The sequence below is a fragment of the Alexandromys fortis genome, unplaced genomic scaffold (genome assembly GCF_014885135.2).
Source record: "Alexandromys fortis isolate MF-2015 unplaced genomic scaffold, M_Fortis_MF-2015_v1.1 scaffold_88, whole genome shotgun sequence".
NCBI lineage: Eukaryota > Metazoa > Chordata > Mammalia > Rodentia > Cricetidae > Alexandromys > Alexandromys fortis.
Window position 1 is genome coordinate 2,829,759 of NW_026067961.1, and position 18,544 is coordinate 2,848,302.

At 55.7% G+C, this 18,544-nt stretch overlaps 1 protein-coding gene across 1 annotated transcript in view; it reads right to left on the reverse strand.

Annotated features, from left to right (window-relative positions):
- Chd5 (chromodomain helicase DNA binding protein 5) overlaps window positions 1–6,017 on the reverse strand; it is a 43,311-nt gene extending 37,294 nt beyond the window's left edge. Inside the window, exons 1-2 of the mRNA XM_050153129.1 lie at window positions 6,002–6,017; window positions 5,023–5,147 (exon numbers count right to left, since the gene is read on the reverse strand). Coding sequence (XP_050009086.1) covers window positions 5,023–5,147; window positions 6,002–6,017 — 141 coding nt within the window. The remainder of the gene's footprint in view (window positions 1–5,022; window positions 5,148–6,001) is intronic.
- Between the last annotated feature and the right edge of the window lie 12,527 nt (window positions 6,018–18,544).

An 18,544-nucleotide genomic window follows, 5' to 3' on the forward strand; every position in this document is an offset into this window, starting at 1 on the left:
ACCTGTGATGCCTGTGAGGTGCTTTCAAGGTGAGCAAAGACAGGCCTGAGGAGAGATGGGGAGAGCCGGAAATATGGAGAGTGCCCTATGAACTCAGCAACTGGGGACAGGGAAGGAGAAAAAAAGGTGATGATGGGAGACAGGGGCAACAGGGTCTACCTGGAGAATCCTGGGAGCCCAGCACACCCCATCAGTTAGCTGAGGGTGAACTTATTACTGAAGGGGTTTCTGCCTGCAGTCCAGCTCGGAAGACCCCACCCATATGTTCTTCTGGAAGCTCAGCTCAATCTCCCCACTAAGAGCCCTGCTCTCGCGCCTGTCACCTGCTAACCAATGGTCACATCAGTGCACTGCCGAGCCTCCGCACTTTCCCAGAATACCGAGACTCTGGTCTGCAGCCAAGGGACGGCTCCCAGCTCCCACAACTACCAGTGATATGGGACTCGGAAGCCACAGTTCTCAGATTACAGCAGGGGAAAGTGAAGTCAGTTAGGGACATCCCCTCCCCCAGGTGACAGAGGCCAGCCAAGCTCTCTGAGATGATGTCCACGAGATCTGTGAACTCGGGTCCTCACCCCAAAAGGAGTGTAGATGCGTGGCCTGCCTGCGGATCCTTGCTAGCCTGGGACACGTGCAAGTCATTGTAACAACCTGAACCTCCAACTCTCTCGTCTGTGCAGTGAGAAAGGAACCAGGGGCATTGTGCACATGGAGACCCTGACATGGAGGTGCCGTGCTCAGAAACTGGGGTGGCATGAGAACCAGGTGTTCACCATGTGTCCTGGCAGGGGGCTTAGGCCAGAGCTGTCTGCATTCACAACCACAGTTACTCCTGATACAACTGGACTACACCCAAGCAGAGGCATCTCCCGGTGACAACACCCCAAAACGGTGATGACTCTGCTTGGAGGGCAGAGAAATTGCAGAGGTAACATAGGTCCCGCCCCACTTCTACCCACTGGGACAGGACCAGAGTCAGCCACGTGGGTCACGGGCAGCTGAGTGACAGTATGGGTAGACAACACGACTCTGCCTGGCCAGAGTGTGTCCTGGGTAGAAGACACCACCATATCCGGGTTCAGGAGTGACCAGCACAAAGGGAGGCTGGAAGGCGCCTCCAGCAGACCGCAGTGTCTGCCAGAAGCAGCAGCAGCCTGCACTCGGCACGGAGAGGGGGTGGGGCTGACTGGAGCTGAAAGCCTGGTCTGGATAGGAGGATTCAGGCACGCACACTCCAGAGCTGGAGGAAGGCAGGGATTGAGCTGGAGCCCTGGGTGTGGATCTCAGGCTTGGTGTCCCTTTCCTCCGGCCATCCATCAAAGCATAGTCCAAATGTTCACCTCTTATTCCACCCCCCCGGAGAGAAGACCCTGACCGCCAGCCCCTAGCCCGCTGTCCATCTCTCTTTTCCCCTGCCCCGCCTCTTCCATGCCCTCGGATGACAGTGCCGGCAGAACCTGGACCAGCGGTTTATACGCTTCCACTCCTGGGCCTCCTCCTCCCCGTGACACACATCATGAAAACACCCGCCTCACAGAAAAGATGGCGAGGGGGGAACGTTGCAACTGGATGGGAAAAGCATGCACCAAAGGGCTGTGGGCAGGACCTGGGGGTAGCAGTGTCACTGGAGAAGGGGAAAACTGGCCACGAACCAGACCAAGAGGGACCACTCCGTGTCTCGGAACCTACTAGGGTGCACATCTTTAATCCCAACACTTTTGGAAGTAAAGGCAGGAGAATCTGTGAGTATGAGGTCAGCCTGGTTGATGGACCAGATCCCAGGCTATCTAGTAAGGTGAGCCATACCCCATTCAGAAAGGAGACACAGACGGATCACTCTAACAAATCCCACAAGCCAACCTCGGTTCTGAGGTCTAAGAGAAACCAAAGTCCAACAGCAAGCTGTGAGAATGAGAATGACAAGTTGGGCCTCTGACCTTGGCATTGTCCTTTGCAGAAACAAATCCTGGGTGTGACTGTAAGTGTTGCACTAGTGGCTGTGAGAAGAACCTGAGGGCACACGCGCAAAGCACCTCAGATGCCACACCCAGGTTGAGGGCAAAGAGGGGGGGTCTCTGCTCGGAGCCCCTCTGCCTGCTGAAGACACAGCACACCAGCCATGGCTGGTGGGGGCCCCAAACAGTCCGGGCAACACACCCTTTCTCTTCCCCACTCCTCAGTTTCTGAATCCTGGCCTCCTGTCTCCTCCTCCTCTCCCTTCTATGCCCAGCACACACATCACATCTCCTGGAAAAAAAAAAAAAGCATTTGGACTCAAAGGAAGAACTCAGGGAGTTGGTCATTCTCGACTTGGGGTCCTTCAAGACTGAGAGGGAAAAAGAAAGAATGAAATATGAGCCTTCCCATTCACCAGTGTTATAAACAGTTATAATTTAGCACTGAATAATTGGTTGCTATGGCAACCGCTGCAGTACAGGTTGAAATCAGTTCTCCCTCCTGCTCTCCGGTCTGACGGGGAGCTTCATCTACATATGCTCAGGTTCCGGCTGCAGCCCGGTTATTTTATGTAAATCGGGATCCACAGCTTGCTGCTTGCCTGTGTCCCGCCACCCGCCCAAGCCACTGCTTAGAGCCCACCTGCTCAGGCCCCCTCTGCGCCTCAGAGTCACCTGGTGGGGGATGCAGTGTTGGGGTCGGGGAGGAAGGAGATTCCCACACCGTGATCTAGGGCTGCGGGGTGGGTGGGTGAGCAGACACAGCCTCCTCTTTGTAAATAGCACGCTATAGACCGCCATCCCCATCCCCAGTTCCTGCAGCTGGATAGCGTTAAACCGGGGGGCAGGGGAGGTGAAGGGGGAGGGCGCACCCCTGGCCCAAGGGTCACTCTGGTGCCTGCTTCTTGGAGCTTGTCTACCCCAGTGTGCACCCTTTTAAAGAAGACGTATTGCATCACAAGGAGAGGCGGCAGGAGCGAAGGAGGGAATGAAAGAGCAAATGGGAGGGGAGATGAGACGGAGGTGAGATTAATAAGGCAGAGGAAAGAATCACGGGCCAGCGGAAGAGCCTGACGACAGAACCAGAGGACGGCAGGACAGAGACCCCAGCCCTACAGCCCCATGCCCTCCCCACCCCTGGCATCCTTCTTAGCCAGAGCCACATCAACCCTGTGCCCAGGAAGAAGCCAGAAAAAGCCAGTCCTGCTTAGAACAAAAGCTCCCCCACCCAGGAACCCCCAGCCGGCCGGGCATTTTATCCAGAAGTGAATGGTCCCAGCCAATGGCCTGACACTTGGCAAGTCCTCTGCCATGAGGCCCAGATGAGGCCCAGGACCTGAGGTTGAAAACAGCGACAACAGCCTCAAGCAGAAAGTCTGGGGAACTGGGAGCCAGGGCCTCACAGAACCTATCCACTGCCCAGCCATGAACAGGTCTGCAGGACCAAGCAAGTAGGAGGCAGTAGCTGCAGGAGGAGAATTCTGGGGCCCCCTGTGTCAAAGGAGCTGGTTCCCAGCACTCCCTTCAATGGGGAGTCCCCAAGCACAGCGCCCACATCCTGCCTCCACTTTCTCCTCTGGATAATGGGGACAGAGAGCTCTGGTGACACCTTGGAGGAAGCCTTAAAATATAGGTCTGTGGACCAGAACCCTTGACAACCTGCTTCCCTTCCTTCCTGCTGGAGACAGACTTGCCCTGCGGCAGGGTGTGAGGTGTTCTGGGAGGAGACAAACACGTCAATCCCAGACAACATGCCAGACTACAGAGAGCCTTGACGGGCACAGAAGTCAGCTGAGGGGTCAGGGATTCCAGGAGAGCCAAGTGTGGTGCACATAGATGTGCGTGAACACACACGCACTCAACAAGAGAGCTGACTAACACACAAAGACGGGAGAGGTTGGGGTGGGCTAGAAGGGGCGGCTGAGGAGCTCGCCACAGAGGGTTGCCACACATTGCTGAGAGTCCTTAGATTAGGCTGTCCTCACGGTCCTCGACAAGACGCTAAAACAGAGGAGAAAACATACAGGCTGCAGGTTGAGCTTAGGTCCCCTCTGATGCCCTTGGCCTCCTCCATAGTCATCTGTCAGATAGACACTTGCTGGGTCAATGTCCGACATGATCCCCACACAGGGAAAGTGAAGAGGACAGAGTTGATGCTCAAGAGGGCAGTGGCTCTAACCCGCCTCTCACCACCATTTTCTCTCTTTTGGGGCTCTCCTCACTTCTACCCCCAGCCTGCATACTGGAGCCCCAGATAAACCTGCTCAAAGCCTCGCAGTGACTTAGTTTTACGGAGGGACAGGCAAAAGGTCACCCCCTTGAGTGGCCCTCTGAGCACCTCTGCTCCCTCATTTAGAAGGAGAGGTGTATGCTCCACCATCCTGGCAGGTCAGCCTGGAGATGCAGGAGGTGAGAAGACAGAACAGTCTTGTCCTGAATGGGAAAGACACTAAGCTACCGCCTGCCTCAGTTTCCCCACACCATCAGTTCCCAAGCCCGATCTCAGGGATGAAGCAAGTCAGCATAAGGCACATGGAAACATAATGTCAGCAAGCAAGCCACCTCACCTCTTCAGCCTTGAGTCCCAGCAACCTGCACACACAGCCACCAAGAACCAGGAAGCAAAGAACGGGAACATTAATGTCACCGCACACAAGCGCAACCCTTACACACAGCCCATTCCTCGCGGGAGCCTCCTGGTGTTTCTCTGACCTTCTCTGCTCTCAGTAGGATTCACTGAGGAGACAAGAGGCTCCAATAGAACAGCCAGAGAGAGGCCAGACAGCAACGCTGCCAGGGACCAGGCTGAGACCACAGTGCGGGGCAGGGAGTTAGCCAGAGAGAACAACATGGTGCTCTAGCTCAGCACAGGACAGCTGAACCTCCAACCTTCTCAAGAAGCCCTACATGCCATTTCCATCTCAGGGGACTCTTGCACGGCACCTCCGCAGGTGTCCAAGGGGCACACAAGACCCAAGCCCACCCCACCACCCCACACCTCACCTCCTTCCAAGGGGTGCCCAAGGCCCAAGCACAAGGCCCAAGCCCACCCCACCCCACGCCTCACCTCCTTCTTCTTCCGTTTCCCTTTGGACTTGCTCTCTTTCAGCTTCTTGGGCTTCTTCTTGGGAAGGCTCACGGGCTCTGCAGGGAAGAAATCCTCGAAGCCTTCAAGGCCACCATCGTCTTCTTCTGCAGGGGTTGGAAGGGAGAGGGGTCACCTTCAGTTTCAGGCAGAACCAGGGACACAGAAGCAGAGGCAGGCCACGGAACCCCCATAACACCCAGATCCAACAACTCCAGATCACGGCCATGCGGCCACAGTCCTAGGACAAGTGACAACTGTCATGTCCATCCTGGTGGGTAGCACAGGTCACTGCTACTCTCTAGGCTTTCCCTCCCTCCCTCCTCTATAAGAAGGGACAATAATCACCTAGTCCTGAACCCAATAAGCAAAAGTGAGTGTCTAATCTGGTGTCCTTACTGATCTGGGAGAGAAGTGACCTCATGGGACGTCAAAGCCATCGCTAGTTGGCCTAGGGAAGGCTGGGGCCCAATAGAGAGGCCAAGCTGAGTAAGGCCTATCCTTACCTCCAGAGGTTCAAGTACAGCTGAGATGTGACTAACAAATGCAAGACAATAAGGGACCCGGGTTCCAGTAGCCTAAGATTTGATAGGATCCCTCTTAATGAGGGATTCAAGACTACACTGCCTCCCCTGCCCAGTCCTGTGCAGGGAACCAACACACATGACAATCCCAGATACAGAGGGCTAGCAGGATGCTAAGCCCATTCCACATATGCGTTTTCCAGAAAATGCTCACAAATCCCAAATTCCCTTAGTGACATGCTTGAATATGCCCGTGACCCCAGCGCTGGGGAGAGCCTGCTAGCCACACAGCCTAGTCAAACAGAGGAACCTGTGGTCCAGTAAGAAGTCCTGTCTGAGGTAACGAGGCAGAGTGTGATAGAGAAGGCATCGAGGCCTTCCTTTGGCCTCCACGTGTGCACGGACACACATGTGCATGGACCCACGTGTGCACGCACCCACGCCCAACGGCATTTTTTCACACCACAGTCAACTGTCTTTAATTAAAGGCCAAGAGGGAACAGGGTGGGCTTAGGGCTAGGGTCATTAAAAAGGTGGCTATTGGCTCCATGTCACCCCAAAAGGAGAAAGGTAAGTCTGCCTCAGCTCACCCTCAACTAGAAGGGACTTCTGTACTGGGGAGACATGGTGAGCTCAAGCCTGACTCGTACCTACTGGGGAAACCCAGGTTGAGCCAGTGTTCCTATTCACCAGACGTGATCTCAGAGGTGAGGTGTCAAGGGTCATCTCAAGGACATGGCAGCAAGAATCAAACCACCCAGAGTAAAGAAATGGCCACCCAAAGCGGCAAAGGACAGAGAGATGACCACCCAGGGGGCAAAGGACAGAGAGATGACCACCCAGGGGCAAAGGACAGAGAGATGACCACCCAGGGGGCAAAGGAGAGAGAGATGACCACCCAGGGACAAAGAACAGAGAGATGGCCACTCAAGGGCAAAACGAGGCTTCCAGAATTATGCAGCTCCAGGACCATAAGAGCAAGCCTCCTTCACCAGCCCATAACCTGGGTGCCATAGCAGGCCCCTCCTGCCGCCAACTTCATGTTCTATGCGCAATGAGTGGGTAGGGGTGGTCAGAGGAGTAGAGTCTATGCCTCGCATGTGTGCATAGAGAGGTAATGTTGTTCTCAGGTCCCACCAAGTCCTCCTGTCAGCCTTCAGTCACCTGAACCCCAGAGCCCTGTGGAAGACAGGTTCCCGATGGCTCTCTCTGATCCCTGTACATGGTGGCTAATTTCAATCACACATATCCTCCTCTCAGAAGGCAACTCATGGCTCCAGTAGCTAAGAAAATCCCCTTCTGAACCCTGTGTGGTCAGTCTGCATATGTACAACCCTCCTACTGGGGCAAGGTACCCCTCGGCACCAGGACCCCATCCAAGGAACAAGCCCTACCTGCCCACACAGCTCCCCAGAGTCTCCGGAGTAAGGATAGCATGTGCCAAAGTTCCGTCCCCTCCCTAGAGTGGGAATCCGGAAGAGCAGCCGCAAACCCAGAGAGGAGGAGGCAGACTCCCAGGCAGGACTGGAAGCTGGTGTAAGGAGGGAACCTGAGTATAGTCAGGTCATCCCTGGAGGACCACCACAGCAAACACAGAGAGGAGGAGGCAGGTCATCCCTGGAGGACCACCGCAGTACGTGCCAACCTACAGAGAGTGGCACTGCTGAGGCAGGGTCCACGTGAGGGGTACAGCTAACACGGTCTTGGCAGGACTCCAGAGCACAGGGCAGTGGGGCCACTCCTGACTTAAGCTTATGTGGGCCAGGAATCCCAGCTGAGACTAGGTGACGCTGGAAGTAAGCATCCTGCTCCTCTGAGCTCTGATGTGCCCGAGGCGGGGTAAATCTACGGAGAGGCCCTTAGTGTCCTCTTAAAAGTTTTGGCAATGACGCTGAAGATGGCAGGAGGCCAGGTCAGAGTGGCCAGTGGGATGCCCATCCGCACCTGCATATTCTCCCAGGATCACAGACACCCGCACAAGCAGAAGCACCCCCCACCCCCCTGGGAGTGCCCCACACCAGTTATGTAACGGGCTCCAGGCTGATGCAATCTCAAGGGGGCCCTTCTCCCTCCTGCCTCTGCCTAACAGGGAAATCCCCAGACTTAGAAGCCAGCCCAGCACATGTTCCCCAACTGACCAGCAGGAAACGGAGGTCCACAGGTGACTAGGAATGTTCTAGAAGGAAGCTTGTGATCCACTCACGGATACAGAAGAGGGTAAGAAGGAGCCCCCAGGCTAGCTGTAGCTCATCCAGAACATAGACCCTATCTATGTCCACAAACAGCACCCCTCTTCCTCCGCAAGGTAACCTCACAGTCCAAGGCTGCCGGTTAGTTAAAAAGAAAAAAATAAATAAATAAATCTCCCTCCAGGATATTTCCAGAACTGGCACGTGAGGATGAGGACCCAGCTCTGACCACGCCTGTCTCTAGCAGGCACTTCCTGTGCCTACATTGCTTCTGGTAGCCCCGAGGACACCTCAGGCCTGGCCCTCCATGATCCCACCCCATCACCCCACACACCTAGCCCTCACTGGCACTGTGACCCTCTCTTCCCAAATGGGCCCTCGCCCTCTTTGGCGACAGGTCCCGAGCCTTCTAAAATCAAGCTTGGAAGTCGCCATCCAAGTCACCCCACCGGCAGCCACGCCCAAGACTCAGGCTTCTGCCATCACCCCTATTCTTCCTTCCCACGGCCCTATCTGCCCGGGGCAGGTGAGGGGCAGTTCTTATAACAAAGGGCACACGGCCAGTGGGGGAAATAGGATTCCACTACTCTGGAGTGAGGGGACCCAGGGTGGGGGCAGCCAGCCTATAAAACAGTTGCCCTGCCAATTCCCAGCCCAAGGAGGCTGCCCCACTGCCCTGCTGGCCCATCTGGCTGCACCCTCAAACACCAGCCAGCCCTGCCGAGCCCCGGGGCCTGAGGCTCCATCGATCCTAGCCAGCTATAATTAGGACCATTAGCTTGGTAACTCTTACATCTTAAGTGGCCCCAGTCAGAGCAGGCCTGAGAGAGAGCAAGGGGAGCTACTTCCAGGACTTGGGGTGGGGGACAGCAGGAAGAGGGGGGACAGCGTGAGGGTCAGGGCACAGAGTCTGGCAGGGTAAAGGCACAACTTCCAAAGCTTTTTCCGATCTCTGCCAGCCCCTTGTGAGCTGGCCACACGCCCTCTAGCTCAGGCCTGGATTCTCCAGCTGCAGCTGGGTGAGCAGGGTGACCCTTCCCAGCTAGTAAATGACGGCAGTGGCACTGAGCCAGGTGTGGTGGCACAGGCCTCTCATCTCGGCACTCCACAGTCTGAGGCAGGGTGATATCAAAGTCCAAAGACTTCTGGGCTACACGGCAAGGCCTTGCCTGATGAAACAAGAAGACCCTGCAATGGCCCCATTTACAGATATGAGACTCCGAGCACCTCATCACCTGCCCAAACCTCAGTCCCACAGCTGTCAAGAGTACAGCCTGGTGGCGATCTAGGCAACAGGCTCATACCAGTATGGGAGCCCTCCCCTAGCTCCCCCCTTCAGGCCGTGGACCTACTCAGAGCCAGGCATTCCGGCAGTGTGCCTTGTGTGCCAAGCTCAGGACTGTACTCTAGGACCACCAAAGTGGCTAAGGCCAGCTCTGGATCCGGGTTGCCAGAGCCTGAGAGGACAGATCTAGAAACCCACAGCCAGGGTGAAGTCTTGCAGACTCCAGGCCCTGCCTCCTCTGAGGAAGAACAAGCCTCCAGGAGGCTTTTCCAGCCGGAAAAGAAGTTATGTCATCAGACTCAGATAGTAGAAGACTAAGGGGTCAGAGGCAGAAGCCGGGACAAGACCTCCATCGCCAAAGTCTCCAGAAAGCAAATCAGCTAATGAGACACAGCTTAGTCCACCAGCCTCCCCAGAACACGGGGAGTAGGGGCTCCTGTTTCCAGCCCCCCACACCCATCTTCAAGGAGGAAACAGGGCCACCTAGTGGTCAGGAAGGAACAGGCCAGAGAGGCACACTGCTTCAAACCATTACCCCTCCTGACCAGTGGCCCAAAAGTCGGCCCCAATGGCCGTTTCTTCATCTGTGAAATGGGCTTCATGCTGCAGCCTGCCTTCCTCCTGGGCAGTGGGGAAGACGCTGAACTGTGAACACGAGGCCCCAATGCTGGGTGCAGTCCAGCAATGCAAAGAACCCAGGAGGGGTCACGGGGTGAAGGTACTCTGAGGTCAGTACTTGTGGACCATAAAAAGCCTGACTGACGTCCCCACTAATCTCTGAACCTCCCCCCATGGCACAGGCCCTCGGCTGATCCAGAGCAGTGCTACCGTAACCCCAGAGGTGATTAATAATTTATTTATGACATTTGACAAAACCCAGACATCACCTCATTGGCATCTCATAAAAGAAAGAGACGGCGGATCTGAGAGCGAGGGGAGGAGAGGAGGAGCTCTTACCTTAAGTGTCTGGGACCTAGGAGAATGAGGATGGCCCAGGCAAGCAGGAGAAGCCTCCAGTCAGATGCAGGGCATAGGCGTGTGGGAAGAAAGGGGCAAGGAGTCGAAGACATAGAGCAACAACACAGGAGGCATGGGAAGAGACAGGGACGAGAGGGAGGCAGAGATGTTAGGCAGAGCAGATAAAGACTGAGGAGGGAGCCGGGCAATGGTGGTGCACGCCTTTAATCCCAGCACTCGGGAGGCAGAGGCAGGCAGATCTCTGTGAGTTCGAGACCAGCCTGGTCTACAGAGCTAGTTCCAGGACAGGCTCCAAAGCCACAGAGAAACCCTGTCTCGAAAAACCAAAAAAAAAAAAAAGACTGAGGAGGGAACAGAGCAGGAGAAAGAGATGGAGGGAGGGGCGATAAAGAATTACAGAGACGAAATAGTCTCAGAGGTTCCTCTGCAAGAGCCCTTGAAGTCTGGTGAGGTGGTGCACGTCTTTAATCCCAGCACTTGGGAGGCAGAGGCAGAAGGATCTCTGTGAGTTAGAGGGGCCAGGTGGTCTACAAAGTGAATTCTAGAACAGCCAAAAATACATGGTGAGACCTCACCCCCCAAAAGAAGTCCCCCAGAAAGTCAGACAACATGCACTGTTCAGTACTTGGGTCAAAGATAGGTGGATAGAGAGTGTAGGTGGATGGAGAGATGTCAGAAAATCTGAGTGGGGAGATGGATGGAAGCAGGTGGATGGATAATGGACAGGTAGAGTGGACAAATGGATGGTAGATGATTGTGGGTGTATGGATGGAGAGATGGTGGTGGGGTTGATGGACAGATGAAAATGGCTGGATAGTAAAGAATGAATATAGATGGTAGATGGACAGATAAGTGAATGGTGCCAGCTGGCAGATGGATGGATGGATGGATGGATGATGGATGGATGAATGGATGGATGGGTGGATGATGGATGGATGAATGGATGGATGGGTGGATGATGGGTGGATGGATGGGTGGGTGGATGGATGGATAGGTGGGTGGATGGATGATGGATGGACGGATGGACAGATGGATGGATGGCTAATTGGTTGGTATTGTGGATTGATAATTTGATGCTTGGGTGGGTGTTAAATACAGTCAGGCTCCCGGGACCATCCCTACTCCAAATGGGGGGGGGAAGCTTAGAAAGCATGGGCTTTTGGGAATCATGGCAGCCATTTTCTCCTCACCTGTGAACCTAAGATACTCACACAGATAGCTATATCTGTGGGTGGAGACGGGAACCAGTCAAGTCTCCCTAGGACCACAGCAGTTACCCTGCCCAGCCAAAAGAGATTCTGGGCTCATCAGCTTAACAGTGACTGAGAAAGGGCTGGACCAACCAGGCAGGGAGACCTCCAGCCTAGCAAAACCCACCTCTGAGAAAAAGCCTTAAGGGCCAGGCCCTTTCCTCTCAGGCTTCTCACTCCCAGCCCTTCTCCAGCCCAGGTCCCTGACAGACACTTACTAGATGAGAGCACACGTCTCAGAAGCATATCCTTGGGGAGGCAGGACGGCTACCCCCTTTGGATGGTGCTAATTACACCTGCTATGGTTTGCTGTGTATGTGATGTGCTGGGCATTATGACCTGACTGTTCTATGTCAGGTCTGCACTATCCCGAGGTCTCATAATAACCTTCTATGAGGTAGCTGCTGCTGGATTCATTCTACAAGTGAGGACACTGAGGCAGAGGGCTGGGGACCTTGTCCCAAGACCGTGGGACTAACAAGAACAGTGCTGAGATTTAAGTTCTCCTCCACCCAACTCTTTAAGTCTTCCCTTTGGCTAGCACACTCCCCTGGGAATCAGGCAGCTGCCAACCTCTGAGCCAGAAGAGGTGGGAGCCTACCCCACTTTCCTCCTCACAGCAGGCTCACCCACCAGCCACAAAGCTAGGGAGAACCAGCCAAGGAAAAGCCCGTGTAGGAAATAAACTGCACAGATGCTAATTGCTGCCAGTTGAGAATTAGCGTGAAGGCTTCCAGACCCCTGTCCCTGTCAGGCTCCAGGGGTCTAAGAGGTCACTTTCAGGACCTCCTCGGCTAAGAGGAGCTCCACCACACGCTGCAAAGGGCTATGAAGCAGCTAGCAGGCCAGGCGGCCAACAGTGCAGACAGACATGAGGACTAGGATAGGACTGGCTCCACTTCCAGAGAGCCAGGGTGACCTAGAGACACAATCTCTCAGGCAACCTCAGTTCCAGGTGTCAGTCCAACTTGCAGTTAGGGATTCATTCCACTTGGAAGCTGGGGGAGACCAACAGAGGAAGAATAACGAGGTTCCAGAGACCAGGAAGCGCTACAAGCAGATAACCTCTTGAAATGGGTCTGAGGTGAGGATGAAAGAGGGTGTCCCATAATGCCCTGGAGCTGGGACCTACATGGGCAGAACAAACTTGTGAGCAAAAGACTGGAGTCAAGCAGAGGTCAAGGACAGGGCCCAAGGACACAGCGGCACCTGCAGTGCCCCCACAGATATACTGCGGGCAGACACTAGGGAGTCAGAGCCCAGCGAGGCTGTGTGTGAACGAGGAGCACTGGGAAGACTGGATGGACCAATAGTCTGGTTCTAAGTGGTCACTGACCACTGACTGGGAAATTCTGGAGGGAGAGGATGGGACCTGGGAAGATGCTGGAGCCCTGGAAGGTTCTGGGGACAAAGCAGTCAATGGCAGGGCCCAGAATTCCCAGCTAGAGAGACAGGAGCAGGGGTCTCCTTTGCATGGCTTTGGAAGTGTTCCTGAAGGCCGCAGAGGGATAGTCCCCTGCCTGCCCTGGAGGCAAGTGGAGGCGCAGATTAGGAGGCAGACTGGACCAAGATCCAGCCCATATTGTCCCACCATCCTGGGAGCACCCAAAACCTCACCAAACCCTACTCTCTGATGCAAGCAAGGAAGGTCAGGCAGGAAGGAGAAGGGGACACCGTTGGGATAACAAGTCCCAGAGATGGGGCTGTTAATACACACCCAACTGTCCACTGCCCCTGTCAGTACCACAAAAGACCACGCCCCAATCACCACCAGAGATCTTTGAAGAGTTAGGCTCCTAGGTAGAAAACAGCTACAGGTTTCTTGGCATGTGCTTGGCTCTGCTTTCCCCCCTGGGAGAGAGGCTGATGGCTTCAGCCTGGGATTCAGCAGTCAACTACTGGAAACCATCCCTCTGCACACCTCATCCCATGGAAGGCTCTTGGCCTGGCTAAAAGGGGAGGGGTTGAGCAGCAGACTCCTGCAGGGGGCCCCAGTGATAGCGTAAATCCCCTAAACAAGCAAGCCAGTCCGCAGAAGAGGAGACCTGGGGAGCAGGGGGTGTGGCCCCTGGTGAAGATACCAAAGGCCTGGGAGGTATCCTGCTCTCCCCTGAAGAACAGGAGCTGGGGTGCGCGTGTGTGAAATAGTCTCATCCTGGGGATGTAGATTCCTGGGCAAAGGAGGACCTTCTGGCCTCTCACAAGTCCCTTGGAAGTCCAGGAGGAGCCATAGACTTGGGAAACTGAGAAGTGATACCCCTCAGAAGGGAGGGAGTCCAGCTGACAGGGTGAGGCCCTGCCAGACTGTGCCAGGACCGGGAGCAGTTAACGGAAGAATCCTCCTGAAAGGTAACCCCTGAGACACAAGCGTGCGATGGAGGATGAATTCGAAGAAGCCGCTGGCAAGGGCAGGGGCGGTGGCCCTGGGGCGTCAGGCCCATTGGCAAGGCGGCAGGATGGTCTGGGCACACGGCTGGCACTAGCGCGCTAAGCACGCACGGCGGCCTGGGCAAAGTGCTGGGGAGCGACTGTCAGGCACCAGGAGTCGGAGCCCGCGCGCCCCGCGGGGCTCGGGCATCGCCAGCTCCCCACGCGCGGCCCGTCCTCGCCCCGCCCGCAGCGCGCACGCTTCCCGCCGCCTTCAAGGGCACGCGGGCTGACCCCGGCGGCGCCGAGCCCCCTCCCTCCCGCCTCGCCGCTCGCCCATGCCCCCCACCGCGGGTTCGCCCGGGGGTCCCTGGCGCACCCTGCCCCGATCGCCGCGCCCCGATGCTCGCCCGGCCCCGCGCCCTTGGCCCGCGCGGCGCCAGCAGGGCGGGAACGCCACCCGCAACCCGGCGCCCCGCCCGCGTCCCGGGCCAGCAGGTCCCGGTGCCCCTCACCTGACATCTCCTCCTCGTTCTCCATCTCCTCCGCGAACAGCCGCGGCAGCTCCTCCTCGGTGCCCAGCGGGCCCCGCATGCCCAGTGCGGGGGGGAGGGGAGGTGGGCGCCCCCCTCCCGCCGGGCGCGGTGCCAGCCTTAACCCGTGAGCTGCCGGACGGACCCGCGCGGCGGGCGAGGCGGTCTCGGCGAGAAGATGGCGGCCGCCGGCCCCCCCGGCCCCCCAAACCTCCACCCCCCCGTGTCGACCCCTCAAGCTCTCGGCCGCTTCTGCTCGCACCCGCCAAGCCCGGGCCGCTCCGCCCACCGCGCCCCGCAGCGCGAGTCCCGCAGCCGGCCGAGGGTGGCGGCGGCAGCGCCCGCGGCACGGCGGCACGGCGGGGGGGCGGCACACATGCCCGGATTGTGACGTCCAGTCTGGTTGCTGTGGCAACCCCATCCCATCGTTCCGCCAGCGCGACTAGTTACCAGCAGCGAACAAGTTGGGGGGACTAGTCCTGAGCAGCCTGGTGAGCGCGGGAGGGGGGTCCTGAAGCCGTCGAGGCACGAGCCGAGAAACCACGGACAGACGGACGGACGAGAGAGCTGGCTCTGGCTGCGGGGGCTCGGTGGCCCAGACGCAGGAGGAGGCGAGGCAGTGCTACCCGTGTGCGCCCCAGGCAGGGTCAGCGGTCGCCACCCTGCCAGCGAAGGCACCTGGCCCCAAGAGGCAGGGTGGTAAACCACGAGCTGCCCCGCTAGCCTTTTACACTCCGGACTCACTCCACCTCGGTTTCAGGCTACCCTTTTCAAAAAAGAAGCAGAAGAAAATGTGTTCCGCACTTAGGGAAGGGTCACTCTGGTGACAGTGGGTGCGATTGATCCAGAAAAATCCGTCGCTTCCCCACCACCTACGTGCCCTTTCCGAAACACTCCTTTGGGCTGTGTCCAGCTCAAACACACCCAGGTCCCTGGGGCTCGGTACGGTCTGTGCCCCGGACTCCCACTCAAGACACCTGTCGCCAGGCAGAAGGGTTGATGGCTGCCAGCCCCACTTGTTAAAGGACAAGCTGGATGCCTAAGCCCCCAGGGAGCAAGACTGGAATTTTAAGTGAGTGTTTTCAGCCTAGTGCAGCCAAGTCTTACACGGCAACTTTAAGAACACAGAAGTTGCAGGGTCCAGCAGGAAAGAGGTCACCAGCTCTTCAGTCCCACAAAGTCCAGGAAAGGGAGGGTCATCCTCATGCCATGCCTCTGGACACCCACTGAAGGAGTGGACCTCACTGCTGCCGGCGAGGACAAGACCTGCCTGACCTGAGAGAGTAAGAGCAGGCAGAACATGGGCTATAACACAAATCCTCCAGCCTGGGCTGAGCACTCCATATAGACCCTCAGCTTCCAGTGATCAGACCTGTCCAGGAGGATTCCGCTCTTAGCCCCTTCGGAGAACCAGAAGAAGCATGCCAGTTTAGCTGAGTGCCCCAGCACAAGACCTATGGAGGAGGTGGCTGCATGCCCTGGGCTGGCCCAAGGCAGCTGATGGGGGTAGAGGTGGAAAGAGCCCTTACCAGTTGCTAAAGCTTTCTTCTCTACACAAACAGCGAGCACACGCCATAGAAAATCTCCTCTTCGTTTGTTGGTGAGCAGAGGCAGGTCTGTCCCGCCTCCCAGGAAGACCCTCAGACCCCCCATCTCACAGGTCACTTTTACGACACTCAGTGAACAGTGGAGGCCACCTGCACAAGGAGAAAGGACCACCCAGCAGGAAGAAAGTGGCTACGATCCAGATGGTCCCCTGGATCTAGGCTGTCCTGCCAAGGGGAGCCCCAGATTGCTGGGGCTTGAGCCTGGATCCTCCCTGGGAGGGCTTGCTCTCCAGGCCACTGGTTTCCCTGTCTGCTAAGGATCCAGGAAAAACAAAAGCAAAAACCCAAGCTCCACCCCACACTCCATTACCAACCCCCTAGACCTCTCTGCTAGTAGACATTAAACCTTTTCAAAGGTCCCCTGTCCCACCTCAGAGAAACTTGTGACACATGTCACACCACCAGAAAGTCTCCCCTATCCCCACACGAGTGTGTACAGGCATGCAGACGCACGCGCACACACACACCATTAACCTTCGCTCTGAATTCCCAAGGCAAAGCTGGGAAAGTCAAGACATTCAAGAACAGCCCCAACTGCTTAATTTGAAGCAAATTAGAGTCAAGATGTGAGTTGTGCGCTCAGGATGCTTCCCAATTACTGCACAGGGGTGGCACTAGCTAACGACCAAGACCCAAACCGGAATGGTAGTGAAAATCATGCCATGCATGTGCACACACGCACGAGTGTGTGTGTGTGTGTGTTTTAACTGTAAATCTCCAGTAATTTTTAAAGGATACCCCTTATTAAACTATTAAATGTACATTTTCATGACTATGGACCCAAGATGCCTGATGTTAAAAAGCAATCTCTAACAGGCAAGCATTCCATAACCTGCAGTTTTGAGAACAGCTGACCATTAAGGTTAGTGTCAGGACTCAAGTCTCCTGTTCGCTCACACGGGACCTGTAATAACACTCAATGACAAGCTATGAAACATCCTGAAATTTGAAACATAAGTGTGAAATTTTGTCTTTGAAGAATTGAAATAGCTGGTCCTCTCCTGCGTACCCAGTACTACTCCAGTCCTGCGCTGTGTGAACACACCCCCAGGAACTGTCTAGAGACAGCAACTTCAACAACATCTCCACACCAATGGCCACTTCCTGATTCTGGACTCTGAGGACAGTGTGACAGCCTGCACCTGCAGGGATCAGAACTGCTGGACACCGTCTCTCAGCAGGGGGACTTCACTCGGGATGGCCAGTTGTCCTGGGAGTGGAAGGTCAGTGTCGCTCTGTAGACCAAGACCTAGCTCAGATTGGATATGTTTGTCTCCAAGAGTAGACCTCTTAGAGACTAGTGGGAAAAGCTAGACCTCAGAAGAGAAGCCTTGAGCCAGGGCCCTTAAGTGGGTTTGGCAGTCAGCCTGGAGCATTTGGTGGGCACTTCCTGGGCTCCGGCTAGGGCTCACTATACTGGAACATGGCTGCATGGCTGTTCTTAAACATCAACAGCATTTTGGCATCATTTAAGAAGTGCACTTCATCTTTTGGGTGCAGGTTCATGGACGGATGTGTGTGGAAGCCCGGGTCAATGTGGTCTTCCTCGATCAATTGCTCTCTACCTTATTTTTTCTTTACATTTTTTTTTTTAACTTGGAGGAGGGGACACAAGAATGCCATGGTACTCATGTGGAGGCAGAGGACATCTTAAGGAAGTCAGTCCTTTCCACTACATGGGTTTCGGGATCAAACTCAGTTCTCCAGGTTTGATGACAAGTGCCTTTATTTGCTGAGCCACCTTGCTAGTCCGCCCCATTTTTTAAGATTTATTTTATGTGGGTTTTGTCTCCATGCATGTAGTGCCCAGACTAGAGTTACAGATAGTTGTGAGCTGCCACATGGATACTGGAAAGTGAACCCAGGTCCTTTGTAAGAGCAAGTGTTCCCAACCACTGAGCACTCTTTCCAGTACGCCCCTTCATCTTTCCAGACAGGGTCGTACACTGAATCTGGAGCTTGCTAGTCAGCTACACTGGCTTGCCAGTTGAGTCCCAGGGATCCTCCTGTCTCTGACTTCCCAGCACTGGGATTATGGAAGCAAACCACTGCACCCAGGTTTTGTGGGTGCCCGTGCTCCTGTGGCAAACATCCCCCTCATCCGGTTAGCTGAAGCCTTGTGTAGAAGACACCCTACAACCAGTCCCTCCCCCAAGCAAGCAACCTCCAGGCTAACCCACAAACCTGGACAAATCAGTCAACCGGGTTTTCTATAATGAAATAATCACCAACCAGCCATGTCCACGAGCACTGATCACCCTCTTGTGACACTATCCCCCACTTTGGTTGCCTCTTAGAACAGACCAACAACCTCAAGTCCCTGCCGGCTTCAGCTCTTGCCAGTTCAAGGGACCACATCCCCAGGTGTCCACATTGACCTCCAGGCCCTCCTGAAATTTCCTGACTTTAAAAGGGTTTAAAGGACCCTGCGCTAGGGTCCTCACCTTCCAATAAGCTGTGCCCCACCCTGAGAGGCTCCACATCCCAGGCATTTGGTCAGAGCAGGATCTCAGCTCTCAGCAAGGGACCAGCAGGGACCTGTCCATTGGACTGGCTGCTGAGGGGAGGGCGCTACAAATGCACTTCCACTCATGAAAGGCAGGGGCTATGGCACTGTGGAGGCTTCTCCAAGTAAACCGAGTCTAGACATGAAGCCTCCCCTGTAGATTCTTCCTGGGATGCACTAGGAGCAACCCTAACCGGCAGGGAGCAAGCCTGTGCCAGCATGGTTTTATGGCTTCCACGAACTGAAGTCATGGCTTCAAACTCCA